General features: G+C 36.6%; 1 protein-coding gene across 1 annotated transcript; it reads left to right on the top strand.

Annotated features, from left to right (window-relative positions):
• Positions 1–1,273: 1,273 nt before the first annotated feature.
• On the top strand, positions 1,274–2,212 carry LOC106833410 (olfactory receptor 4F6-like). Its single transcript, XM_014844602.3, has one exon. The coding sequence runs from the start codon at positions 1,274–1,276 to the stop codon at positions 2,210–2,212; it is 939 nt and encodes a 312-aa protein (XP_014700088.1).
• The last annotated feature ends 12,559 nt before the right edge of the window (positions 2,213–14,771 follow it).

The following is a 14,771-nucleotide window of genomic DNA, read 5'->3' as shown; positions in this document are numbered from 1 at the left end:
TCTCTCCCCCTTCCTCCTATCCTGTCTTTGTACATTTAGATCTACCTTAGGATTATAAATGGCTGCATAGTATTCCATCAAAGGGATCTAATAGAAATTATTTAACTAGTTCTCTATTTCTCCACATTTAAGTTATTTTCAGCCTTTTGTTTCAGAAGCAACAATCCTTCAGTAATCATCTCTGTATCTTTCTTTCATCCACCTTGTTCATGCACCCACATACATATATTCAGAGATTTTTTCTAGAAGTAGAATAGCTGAGTCAAATTGTATGAGCAAATAAAATTTTGCAAAGTATTGCCAAATTAGTAAATGTTGTACCAGTTTACTCTCCCACCACCAGTCAGGAGACTGCCTGTTTTCCATTTCCTCTCAAGCCCTGAATTTTGTCAATTGTTTACATTTCTGCCAATCTCATAACACAAAACTACTGTCTTGTTTTTTTGGCATTTGTTTATTTAATTAGGAAGGAAGTTATGTATGTGTGTGTGTGTATATATATATATATATATATATATACACACACATATAAGTAAATAGAGTCATGTGTAAAGCCTCTGATATTGTAACTCTTACTCCTTCACTTCTGCTTGGGATTTATGACTCATCATTGTCATTCAGGCCCCACATTCTTTCCTCTCTCCACTCCTGGTCAGAATCTCCTCCACAGAACCCATAATTGGGTCATTTTCTCTCGCACTTACCCTCTGCCTCTGGGATGGTGAGTGCCTTGCTCTGACACCCTCTACCCCTATTTTTCCTTCATTGCTCTAAATAACTCATTTTGTCTTCCTAATTTATAGAGAAGAGAAATTTACATCTCAGGTCTTAAAAGCTCATAAGAATTTTGAAAGAACTTACCAAAGTGATCATAGATATGGTATCAATATACTGAGAGATGTTCAAATTAAGAAATCCGCTTTCACTTAATTTTCCACAGTTAAGTTATTTACAAAAAGCCTCTTAATTTATAGTCATATATGAGATATGACTATGAAATAATGACAAAAAAGTACAGCAGAAGTACCCATCCAAATAAGTAAAAGGATCCTTATTCTGTGCAATGTACTTTGGCAATGAAACACACAACAGAGGAATATATATATATTGCTTTGTGATCAAAATGGTCTCCACAGGCACATCAGTCTTCGCCTAGTTTTCTGACAAGTATTAAATTGCCCAATATTAAGATCAGTGCTACTTCTTTCAAATCAGTTTCTCCTTAACTCTCCTCTTTCAGGTAGCATGAGAGTTGTCACTGCTAACAGAGAAAATGGATGAAGCCAATCGCTCTGTCGTGTCTGAGTTTGTGTTCGTGGGATTCTCTAACTCATGGGAGATCCAGCTCCTCATCTTCCTCTTTTCCTCTGTGTTCTATGTGGCAAGCCTGATGGGAAACCTCCTCATTGTGCTAACTGTGACCTTCAACCTTCATTTACAGTCTCCCATGTACTTCCTGCTGGCCAACCTTTCCATCATGGACTTGATATTTTGCTCCTCCACAGCTCCCAAGATGATTTATGATCTTTTAAGAAAGCACAAAACCATCTCTTTTGGGGGCTGTGTAGTTCAGATCTTCTTTATTCACACAGTTGGGGGCGCTGAGATGGTGCTGCTCGTCACCATGGCCTTTGACAGATACATTGCCATATGTAAGCCTCTTCACTATTTGACCATTATAAGCCCAGGAAGGTGCCTTTTATTTTTAATCGCTTCCTGGATTATTGGTCTTATTCATTCAATGACTCAATTGGCTTTTGTTGTAGACTTGCCTTTCTGTGGCCCCAATGAACTAGACAGCTTTTTTTGTGACCTTCCTCAATTTATCAAACTTGCTTGCATACAGACGTTCACATTGGAATTCATGGTTACTGCCAATAGTGGCTTGCTTTCTGTGGCCACCTTTTTAATTCTGATCATCTCTTACATCTTTATTTTGGTGACTGTTCAGAAAAAATCTTCGGGTGGTATATCCAAAGCCCTCTCCACTCTGTCAGCTCATGTCACTGTGGTTGTTTTGTTCTTTGGGCCATTAATCTTTTTCTATGTATGGCCATTTCCCACATCACATTTGGATAAATTCCTTGCCATCTTTGATTCAGTTATCACTCCTTTTCTAAATCCGGTCATCTACACTTTTAGGAATAAAGAGATACAGGTAGCAATGAGGAGATTATGCACTAAGGTTGTGAATTATAGTAAAATGTCTTAGATATACTCAGGATGTATAAAAAAGGCAAAATATACTAGAATTACAGATGACTATGAACTAAATAGGGTATATTCAATTTAACCAGAATGTCACTGTCTACTAGTATCTGTCATGTCTATTATTTTTCCTTTCCTAATTGAATTGTGAAATCAGTTTCTGTACTCTGCCTATGAAAGAGACTTAAAGACTAAGGATGGTGGCTTTCTTATCTCAGCAGTGGTCTTACTTCTATAAAGTACCAAAGAGAGTTAATATAAATTTTAACCAATCCCTTTTGAATGTCAGTATGTGGCTTATCGTCCATTTTCTATTTTTGCCATGTTAAGTAAACTGTCTTACTTTAAAGAAAAATATTAATTTTTACTTAATCTGACTTGTCTTACTATACAGCTGATTTGTTTTCTATCTTTTCAGCTCATTGTCTATTAGTTTCCCTTATTGTTTTATTGCTAATCTGGCTTTTTTAGGGTCTAGTATGGAGACAGGAAGCATACCAGTTTTTTTGAACAGAGAAAGTTTGATATAAAGAGTTGTTAACTAAGCATAAATTTCTCAAGTAGTTTTTTGAAAAAAATGAATTCTAAGATATCACATAGCATTTGCAGGAAGCAGCTTTGACTCCTCTGGATGCAAAATAAGGGAAGTTAAAGTTATTACAACTTAAAAATAAAGGAAAGTTTAAAAGCTTGGAGGAAGGACCTGTGGAGCTGAAACCCAAATATTTGAGGAGTCAGTGATGCTTGGCTGGTGCTACTGTCTCTGAACTTAGAGAAGGGCCCGTGGGGCAAGGATACAACCCCTGGGGAAGGGATGCTGCTGGCTAACACAGGTGTCCTGGAGAGAGTGTGATAAGATGAGTTCCTCCAGTGCTGAAAAAACTGTAACTGGATTCAGCCCCTGCTTTGGAACGAAACCAAGGTTGCTAAGGTGAAGAGTGTGGTTGGGTGATGATCACAGGCACAGTGAGCAGAGAGGAAGCCCATAAGCAGCAAACAGGAAGGAGCAAGTCCTTTTTTCCTCTGCCAGACTTGCAATATCCTTCTAGTGCCATCTAGTGGTAGAGCTGGCAAAAAGGAAATGTGGTTTACAGGGCCCCAGGTCCTGTATTATACAGAGTGTAGATAAGTACTTTAGAGCTGAAAGACGATATAGCACATGTACTTATATAGCTTATATTTAGTTAGAAAATTACTAAAATTCAATAAGGATCATATAATTTTTGAATGTTACAGTAAATTATAAATCATCTCATAGAATTTCTCTATTTTGAAAAGTCTCAGGTACTAAAAAATTAACTAAGTAGCTCAAGATCATAAAATAAATATATGGAAGATCCAAATCTAGAATTTAGGTTGACAGACTCCTAGTTCTTTGCTGTCTTCTGTCATTTAGAACTTATTTCCTCAGTTGCTGGGTGCCATGTTTCCACCGGACTCTTAATTTGTCACTGACGTGCACCATTGTAGTATGCACTTTCTATCCTGAATATCCATTTATCAAATAGCAGAGTTTCAAGAAATGTTCATGAGTGATTTTTCTCTTAATAAATCTATTCAGCTGTAGTTTACATTTTTTCCCTGATCCTATGTTTTTTTTTTAAACAAAGCTTTTATTTTGGAATAATTTTAGATTTACAGAGAAGTTGCAAAGATAGTCCAGAGAGTTCCTATATACCCCTCACCCAGTTTTAATTTCAGTTTACTCTAAAGTTACCATCTTATGTTTCCATGATACATTTGTCAAAACTGAGAAATAAACACTGTTACATAGCAGTTAACTAAACACCAGACTTTATTCAGATTTCATCAGGTTTTCCATTAATATCCTTTTTCTGTTTCAGAGTGCAATAAGGGATATCACTTACATTTAGTTATCATGTTGCCTTAGTCTCCCCTGGTTTGTGAGTTTCTCACTCTTACCTTGTTTTTCGTGGTTGCAACAGCTTTGAGAAGTATACGTCATATATTTTGTAGAATGTCCCTCAATTTGGGTTTATCTGAAGGTTTCCTCATAATTTGACTGAGGTTCTGGGTTTTTGCAAAGAATACCACAGAAGTAAATTGGCTTTTTTCCTATTACGTCTTATCAGGGGTGCATAATATTCCCATGTCATCACTAGTGATGTTAAACTTGCTCAGTTGGTTTATTATCTGATCCTAAACAAAGAAAAGTGACTTATTAGATGTAACTTCTGCCATTTGCATTCTTTCTTCCTACTTGAGTAGTCAATCCCTTACCCTAAGTTTTCTAAGGACTTGATGATGGTTTATCATGATTTTTGCATATGTAACTTATGTATTTCTTGGGACATGTAAGCAAGAGTCTATTTCAACTCCATCCCACCTTAGTTGACTATACATGCAAGCTGTGTGCATGATTGCATATGGTCCCCTTCCCTTGCTCCTTCTTTGATTCAGTTGCTTTTCACTTTTATCCATATGGACTTTTTGAGTTTCCTGATCTTATGCCTTTAGAATTGATGTTTGCATCTCAAACCTCTATCGATTAATACTTAGTTTTTCTCAGTACTTCTCGTTGGAGTGTCTTTGATAGTGTAATTGACTTATCCAGCTCCTAGTGTGTCTACGTTTTATCCAGGTTCTCTAGTCTAATTCTACTTGAGTGGATATTTAAATATTTTGCCATGAATCTTTGACATGTAACAGTTACCAAAGTTACACAGATGAATTAATGATGACTCTCTGTAGCCTCAGCCTGGGGTACAGGACAGGAGAGAGGAAAATTGTCTCCCCCCCGATGTTATTTCTAGCACTGGAATTTACTCCTAATTTAGATCAGCCATTTGCTTTATTTGTATTATTTTTTCTATGCCATAAAAGAATGTTCAATACTATAGTGATTAATAGTTCACAAGTCCATGCTTCTTGAGGCAGCAAGAGGCATGTTCATGGGCACTGCTGATGTTCAGGGAGACAGATATTAGAGTGTTTATTGTAGTTTTGCTCTTACCACAGGGAAAGATTCCAAATATGAAATAACTGCATGTCATATGCACTAACCATCAGAACAGATGCTTGCCACAAAGTTTGAGCAGGGTCCTGGAGACCATGCTTTTCCAGGCATTTACTTTTAGTAGCTGATTCCTAAGGAATTCTTGGGATAGAACTTCGGTGGCAGGTGGAACCTCAAGGGACTTGTGACAAGGGCTATATTCTAATCACTGTGCACAAAGTTTAGAATTTTAACAATCAGTTTTGCCACATAATTGTGTTCCAGCTGAATATAAATATTATTAGGATGTAGGGATTGAAGGTGGAGGGTAATCTAATACTTGTACAATCATATGCAGTGGCCCTGAAAAACTTGGAGATAATCTGGGTGTCTGTCGTTAGATGTTGAGTCAGGCAAAAAGTAGTGCATACCCGACATGGATTTCTGTGCATCATTTGAAAATAATAGACTAGATGTACACATAGCAACATGGGCTAGGTGAAAAAAAAAGTTCTATAATGAGATGCATAACAATATTTTAAATGTATATGGAAGTAAATATTCATATACACAAAACACGGTTTATAATAATATATACAACACGAGCATACATTTTAAAAAACACTCGTATGTTGCCTCGGAGGGAAAGGGACTGGAAATGGAGACTAGAGATTAAAGGGAATAAGCAAGTCAACAAGAGATGGGCCCTCTGTAAACAAATGCTAATAATATACCATCGACTGAGGACTATGACTATCTCAATCTTCTGCACCTGAGACTAAAAAAGACACCAGGAAACAAGTTGTATTACTTTCTCTTAATATTTTGAAGTGAAATTTCTTATTCATATTATTCCTACCTACATGTGACATGCACAGCAAGGGATAATGGAATTATTTCAATGACTGGATTCTTCTTTTCTTTTTTTGTCATTTTTCTTTATTTTTTTATTGCAGTAACATTGTTTTATAAGATTATATAAATTTCACATGTACATCATAATATTGTGATTTCTGTATAGACTACATCACATTCATTACCCAAAGACCAATTACACTCTATCACCATAGACCTGTGCCTAATCACCCATTTTGCCCTCCTGTCTCCCTCCTTCCCTTCTGGTAACCAACAATCCAATCTTTGTCTCTATGTGTTTGTTTGTTGTTGATTATCATAGGTTCCCTATAAGCAGTGGATATCAGTTGTTCAGACTTGTTCCCCACTGTAGTTGGAGTCAGAAGCCACTTTTGCCTAGTTTCAGGGAAAAAGTCAGGGTGCACTGTATATCCTTCCTCTTTCAATATCTCTTCCATCTTCCTAACAGGGTATCTGAAATGCCTTCTGTCAGATTTATTGCTTAGTTTTAAGATTTTCATTTTTTGCCTAAAATATTTGTTCACATGTTTTAAAGTTGTGGTATACAGAATAATGGGCCCCAAGGATGTCCATATCTTAATCTCTAGACCTGTGAATATGTTACCTTATATGGGTATGAAAAGGGACTTTTCAGACATGATTAAGAATTATGAGATGGGAAAATTAGCCTGGATTCTCTGGGTGAGCCTAATGTAATCACAAGTGTCATTAAGAAAGGAAGGCAGGAAGGTCAGAGTCAGACAGATGTGATGACAGAGGCCAAGTTTGGAGTGCTGTACTTTGAAGAGGGAGGAAGGGGTCATGAACTAAAGGATGCAGGCAACCGTGGAAAAGGCAGGGAAATGGATTCTCTCCTAGATCCTACAAAAGGAATACAACTCTGCTGATGCTTTAATTTTAGCTCAGAAGATACATTTTGGCCTTCTCATCTCCAGAACTGTGAGATGATACATTTGTGCATTATTTTTTTATTTATTTGGTGAGGAAGATGGGCCCTGAGCTAATGTCTATGCCAATCTTCCTCTATTTTGTATGTAAGATGCCACCAGACCATGACTTGACAAGTGGTGTGTAAGTCCACACCCAGGATCCGGAACCCACAACCTGAGGGCAGAGTGTGCAAACTTAAACACTATAACACTGAGCTGGCCCCTACATTTGTGTTTTTTAAGCCACTAGATTTCCAAAATTTGTTACAGCAAAAATAAGAAAGTAATACAAAGGCTATTTAGTGAAAAGAATTTTGGATCAGGGGCTTTTCATCCTGATGTAAACTCTCCCACTGATTACTTTTGTGATAATGAGCAAGATGCTTCCTATATCTCTTTCAATATAAATTATTTCACTGGTAAAGCACAAATGTACTAAGTCAGGAACACTCTTGATGGAGTGGACTGCTGATGGCTTATCTCTGGAAATTTCCTATCCTTGAAAAATTGTAATTTTGTCTTTACAAAATTACAAATTGTCAAAAAATTACAAATTTCAAAAATTGCAATTTTGTCTTTTCCTCCCATTGCTGGGATCTGGCTACTGTCTTTTTGTTCATTTTCTAGACTTTATAACTCAATCATCACCCACTCTCAATTACAGACACAGACACTATCTGGCTCTTTTCACCCAGTATTTAATTTCTATCACTCTTTCAACCATAAGAAATGTATTTTGAAAAAGAAAAGAGACTGCCTCTATATAGCATAAATCTTATCTTTGGGGATGCAATGAATGTGTGTATACACATGTATACCTGAACATATAGGTACAAGAGGAGGAGATTATTTGTCTCAGGTCATCACATATTTTATGTTATAAATTGAAATTTTTGGTGGGAAATTGAGCATTATTTGTTAATAAAATGATTTTTTTTCATGTGGAATCATATCAAAGGCTGTTTGTTTGACTATTTTAAAGAAATAATTGATACTCCATATTTCTTTTGATGACAGAGTTTTCTTGTGCAAAGCTCACTTTGTGCAGTCCTACAACTGCAGTAATGAGACTTGGGATCCTCTGATAACTCCTGGTTGGCAAAATAAAACATACTATTAATATTAATCTTACAAATTATGATATGCTGTCTTGACTCCAGGGTCATTATTCAGTCATTACTTTCTTCCTTCATTCAACAAGTGTGAAGCACTCATTAAATAACTGGCTATATTAATCACTATAGGTGATTGTGTTGGAGGAGGGGGCTACACATGTGAACTTGGCATGATTCCTGTACCAAGAAGCTGTATTTTTATTGCAGAGATGGAGATTTATATAATCATGAGAAGCAGACTGAAATAAATGCTAAACATGCAGAGGGAGTCTATAGACTTGGGCAGATTTGGAAGACTCATAAATGAGGGAGCATTAAGCTGAGATGTTTAATTGGATCCTGTGAATTGGAGAATCGAATGAGAGAAATTTTAAAAATTGAAAGGAAGAAAACTTTTAAAGTCTGATCGAGCAGTATGAATAACAGAACAAGACTTTAAAAGCTGTATGCTGTGCATGAGGAATTGTTAAGTGGCTCAAATGAATGGCTGAAATCTTATCCATTCATAAGAAATCACAGTCGAAGTGTTGAAAGATGACCTTATATGTTATGGAAGTTGAAGACACTGGGCTAGAGGAAATGGGCAAAATCCATGTAATAGTGAAAGAAAGCAGAGGGGATAGGGCCAGAGACAGAATTAATTTAGTAGTAGTAATTTTGAAAGCCATTATGCCATATGGGAACCACTTTGTCAGCTTGCATCACTGTGGTGGTTTTGTTCTTTGGGCCACTGATGTTTTTCTACACATGGCCTTCTCCCACATCACACCTGGGTAAATATCTTGCTAGTTTTGATGCATTTATCACTCCTTTTCTCGATCCAGTCATGTCTACGTTCAGGAACCAAAAGATGAAAGTCTTAATGAAGAGATTATGTAGTCATCTTGTGCATTACAGGAAGGTTTTGTAAATGGATGGCTGTGAATACATGAAACTAGAGATTCTTCCTCATGCTGGTTTCAGAAAGGACACTATTAAGTTTCAGAGAAATACTCAAAACTTAGGCCATGTTATACGCCTAGAAGTCTACTCTGTAATATATTATGGAATCTACTTCACCATTAAATTAGAAATGTTACTCTTTGACATTCTGTACATCAAAGTGCTTAAAGTGTTTAAAGTGTGTAAAGCCAAATTATATATCCTTTGCAACCTACATGGTCTAGGAGAGGGCCCAGTAATTGAGAATATAATAATATTTTATCTTTTCCTATATTCGATAGATTATTCAACTGATAAACTATGCATTCATGTTATCTTTCATCTACTTATTGCCTATCTTGATTTGAATTCCCTTTGTTCAAACTCTGTTTGCTTCTTATTTCCCCAGTCTCTACATATTTGGCTTCCTTATCAGTCTCCTCTATCTGCAAGTCTTAGAAATTGTTAATCCTATGTTAAAATTTTAGAATTTAAACCTAGGATGGATTACCAACACCATTTCTTTTAGTCACCTCAGTTGCACATATTAACACTCAGGGATTGAGGGGTGACTGTAATTTCCCCAGTGGGCACACAGTGAGAAATCACCAGAGAGAGCTAGGCACCAAAACCAAGCTTCTGGTTGCCAGGTCAGTGCCCTTTCACTTTCAAATCAAGTGCGTATTTGAATTTCTGCTCATATTCCACTCTACCAGATTTTTCCCATAGGTCTATTTGAGGAGAGAACTTTGTACCTCTCATGTGCATTCCTTCTTCCTAGTAAATTGCCATTAGCATTTAACACTTCTTTATCATTTCTAAATATTTTCCTAATTTCTACTACTATCGTACATTTCATTGTTCAGGTTCTCCCAAAGGCAAATTTTAAACTATTGCTTTAATCATGAAAAAAATGAACAAAATATATTATTAAACAATATTATTTTTCTACAGCGAGTTTCAGAGAGATCTTTCATTAAATCCTTTTTGTAGGGCTAAAATATTCCCTAGGATTTTTAATTAATTGTTTTTCTCTTTTGTGTGAAACAAATGTGATTGGCGAATGGTGTACTCTGCTTCAGTAATTCACACTAATATCATTGTGCCTCTCCCGGAAAGAAAAATTTAATGTATTTCAACAAATAAAAATGAAATATTTATAAAATAGTTTGAAGGTCTCTTTTTCCAGAAATTGTGCAGCCTGTTATTTTATATGATTACTAACAAACAGAAAGGAACCTATTAATTGAAGTTTCCTTCAGGAAATAATGGAGTTATGATTGTCTCTAATCATTCACATCCTATGGGAGGTAATAACTGAGGTGATTCATATGGTGTTTTTTACAGTGTAGGTATTGTTCTAAGTGCTTTCACTTGAACTTTATAAAGCAGACAGTCTCATTGTCCCCATTTTACAGAGGAGGGGTCTAAGACACAAAGATGTTAAATACCTCAAAGTCTTTTAAGGAATAAGACTAGACACAAAATCTTGCAGTTTGGATCTGTTATCTTAACTTCTGCACTATAATGCATCTCTGGTGATAAAAGATATCAGAATAACTCCTTTACTTGAAAACAAACCCTATTTCTCGGCTTTCCTCTGATGACTCCGTCACCCTCAAAACCCACGATTTATGGGATTAATGAATTTACAAATATTTATTGTGTATGTAAAACCAACCAGGTATTTTGTTTTAGATACTCGCTAGTATCCAGGAAATTGAAATGCCAGAATTCCCCTGAAATACTGTAGTGGAAGTAGTCTAAAGGTTTAAGAAGACATTTGAATGGATCTATTATGTGTAACCTACTTAGATAAACCCTAAGTCTATTCTTCTGCGAGGGCCTGGGGGGCATGCAATCACCAAGACTGCTTTGATAAAAATGCCAGGAGGAAGGACTGTGCAACAGCTCAGTAAGGATACATGGCAATGATTCTCACCGTACTTTTTCCAAAGTTACTAGTGACCATTTATTTGCATAGTCATACACCAGGAAAAAAAGGAATGTCACAATGTTTTGAAGATTGCAGAAGACAGAGTGAGTTGACACATACACCCAGATTTCTGAACAGTCATTGTGGTCCTTTCGTTTGAATGAAGCATGTGGGAGTTAGGTATACATGAAGCCTTGGTCTAAGTCTGGTGCACAGCAGCTTCACTGAATGACAACCCCCAGTCATCATTACACTATTTCCTGAATATATAATTCAAATGGACATCCTCAGTAGTTGGTAAAATTCCACACTATTTCCTAGCTCTGTGGGTTATAGCTATTGTCAAATGGAAGTACTTAAACAGTTGCATCTCCAGGCCAAGATAGCATTTCAAAAAGTATATTACATTCTCTAGGAGTAGCTGTAGCAAAAAGATACACAAAAGATAAAGGAAAAGTGATCTCGATCACATCTCTATTTAATTCACCACCATGGCCCCTGCAAAAGCCAAACAGCTCCTGGAGAATGACAATGGATTATTGTGAACTCACCCTAGTATTAGCCTTAATTGAGGCTTGCTCAATTAAGTAATTATACCATTGTACAATTTGGTAATTGTACCAAAGGTAGTATCTTTGCCAGAGCAGATTAACATCACCTGGGGCATATGATGTTATCATCGATCTGGTAAATTTTCTTTTCCATCTCTTTCAGAAAGGAGAAAAAGAAATAGTTAGCATTTACGTGGAATGGACCATAGCATACATTTACAGCTTTACCCTTTGTCATAATCTGAAGAGATCTGGGCAATCTGCATATTTTACAAATCATCATAATTGTCTGTTATATTAATGACATCATACTATCAAACCAGGTGAGGAAAAATGATACGTACATGAGATGCTTTGTTAATATACATGTGCTTTCAAGGGAGGGAGTATATTCTATGAAGAATGAGGAAATTGCCACATCATTAAAATTTTAGGAGTTCAAAGACTTAAATGTAAGACCTGAAACCATAAAACTCCTGGAAGAAATCAGAGAAACATCTCCTGACATTAGTCCTGGTGATGATTTCTTTGAGAAGACACCAAAACCACAATCAACGAAAGCTAAAATAAACAAATGGGGCTACATCAAAGTAAAGAGCTTCTGTATAGCAAAGGAAACAATCAGTAAATTGAAAAGGCAGTCATGGAATGTGAAGGTTTTTCTCTGAAAACTATATATCTAATAAGGGATTAAATGCAAAACATGTAAGGAACTCATACAACTCAATAGCAAAAAAAACCAATTAATCCAATTAAAACGTGAACAAAAGCCCTGCATAGACATTTTTCCAAAGAAGACATACAGATGGCCAATAGGTATATCAAACGGTGCTCAACATCACTAATCATCTTGGACGTGCAATCAAAACCACAATAAGATATCACCTCACACCTGTTTGAATGACTACTATCAAAAAGAAAAGAGATGACAAATCCTAACAAGGATATGGAGAAAAGACAACCCTTGTGCACTTTTGGTGGGAATGTACACTGGTACAGCCACTAAGGAAAACAATACGGAGGTTTCTTGAAAATTTAAAACTAGAACTACCATATGATATAGCAATCCCACTTCATGGTATATATCTAAAGGAAATGAAATCAGTATCTTGAAGAGTTGTCTACACTCCCATCATCATTGCCACAATTTTCACAGTAGCTAAGATATAGACAGAATGTAAGAAGGAGTGGTGTCTATGTCCTAAGTTTTCAAAAAGCATACAGGTGCCTGAGACTAGAGGCTGCAGGAGTGGCATTCACAGCTCAGCCCCTCCCCCTGCTCCAGCAGTGGCAGGTGACACCTTTGACTTGGGCTTCAGGAGCTTTAGGAGTATCTGCGACCCAGCTGCCAGTGGCAGCACTTCCACATTGGCCATACCAGCAGCAGAGCCTGCATGCAAACCACAGACTAGGGCAGATGCAGCGAAACCCATGAATCCAGCGTCCTTGGTGGTGGTCCCGCCAGCACCTCCAGATAACCTGGGAGAATTTACCCAGGCAGTGCATATGGCAGCAGCACTCGAGCACATGGAGAGCAGGGTAACAGCACAGCAGAGCCCATGACCCACGTTCCCCCACCTGCAGAGTCACCTGCAACCTCAGCGTGCCCATCTGCAGCAGTGGGGCCTGCGGACCCAACAAATTGGGTGGTGGTGGAACTGCCAGTAAAAGAATTAATGAGTAAAGTTTCGAGAAATAAAATCAACATAAAAAAATCAGTTGTGTTTCTGTACACTAACAAAGATCTAGCACAAAGAGAAATCAAGAATACAATCATATTTATAATTGCAACAAAAAGAATAAAATACCTAAGAATAAGTTTAACCAAGGAGGTGGAAGACTTGTATATTGAAAGCTATAAGACATTCTTGAAAGAAATTGAAGAAGATGCAAAGAAATGGAAAGTTATTCTATGCTTATGGGTTGGAAGAATTAACATAGTCAAATGTCATATTATCTAAAGCAATCTTCAGATTCAAGGCAATCCCAATCAGAATTCTAATGATATTTTTCATGGAAACAGAACAAAGAATCCTAAAATTTGGGGGGAACAACAAAAGATCCCAAATAGGCAAAGCAAAAAAGAACAAAGTTGGCGGTATCCCACTGTCTGATTTCAAAATATACTACAAATCTATAGTAATCAAAAGAGCATGGCACTGGCAGAAAAACAGACACGTAGATCAGTGGAAAAGAATTGAAAGCCCAGAAACAAACCCATACACCTATGGCCAGCTAATTTTTGACAAAGGAGACAAGAACATACAATGGAGAAAAAAACGTCTCTTCAATAAATGCTGTTGGGAAAAGTGGACAGCCACAGGCAAAAGAATGAAAGTAGACTGCTATCTTACACCACACACAAAAAGTAACTCAAAATGAATTAAAAAGACTTGAATTTAAGTCCTGAAACCATAAAACTCCGAGAAGAAAATACAGACAGTATGCTCTTTAGCATTGCTCTTAGCAGTATCTCTTTGAATAGTGTCTCCTCAGTCAAGGGAAACAAAAGGAAAAATAAACAAATGGGACTACATCCAACTAAAATGCTGCTGCACAGCAAAGGAGATGATGGACAAAATGAAAAGACAACCTAACAATTGGGAGAAGATATTTGTAAATGACCTATGTGGTAAGGGGTTAATATCCCAAATATATAAAGAACTTATATAACTCAACAACAAAAAAACCAAACAACAGAATCAAAAAATGGACAGAAGATCTGAACAGACATTTTTCCAAAGAAGATATACAGACATTCAACAGCCACATGAAGATATGTTCAACATTACTAATTATTGGGAAAATGCGAATCAAAACTACAATGACATATTACCTCACACTCATCAGAATGGCTATTATTAAAAAGACAAGAAATAGCAAGTATTGGAGAGGATGTGGAGAAAGAAGAAACCTCATACACTGCTGGTGGGAATGTAAACTGGTGCAGCCACTGTGAAAAACAGTTTGGAAGTTTCTCAAAAAATTAAAAATATAGATACCATGTGATCCAGCTATTCTGCCTCTGAGTATTTATCTAAGGAAAATGAAAACACTAATTTGAAAAAAAATATGCACCACTATATTCATTGCAGCATTATTCACAATAGCTAAGACTTGGAAGCAACCTAAGTGCCCATCACTGGATGAAAGGATAATGAAGATGTTGTATGTATACATACAATGGAATACCACTCAGCCATGAAAAAGAGAAAATCATGCCATTTGTACAACATGGGTGGACCTTGAGGGTATTATTCTAAGTGAAATAAATCAGAC

This window comes from Equus asinus, chromosome 2 (assembly GCF_041296235.1).
Source record: "Equus asinus isolate D_3611 breed Donkey chromosome 2, EquAss-T2T_v2, whole genome shotgun sequence".
NCBI classification, from domain to species: Eukaryota; Metazoa; Chordata; class Mammalia; order Perissodactyla; family Equidae; genus Equus; species Equus asinus.
The sequence above is the reverse complement of the archived record's forward strand: the minus strand, read 5'-3'. Positions and strand labels throughout refer to the sequence as shown.

Coding starts and splice junctions, on each gene's coding strand:
- LOC106833410 (XM_014844602.3), top strand. CDS start 1,274: ATGGATGAAGCCAATCGCTCTGTCGTGTCTGAGTTTGTGTTCGTGGGA.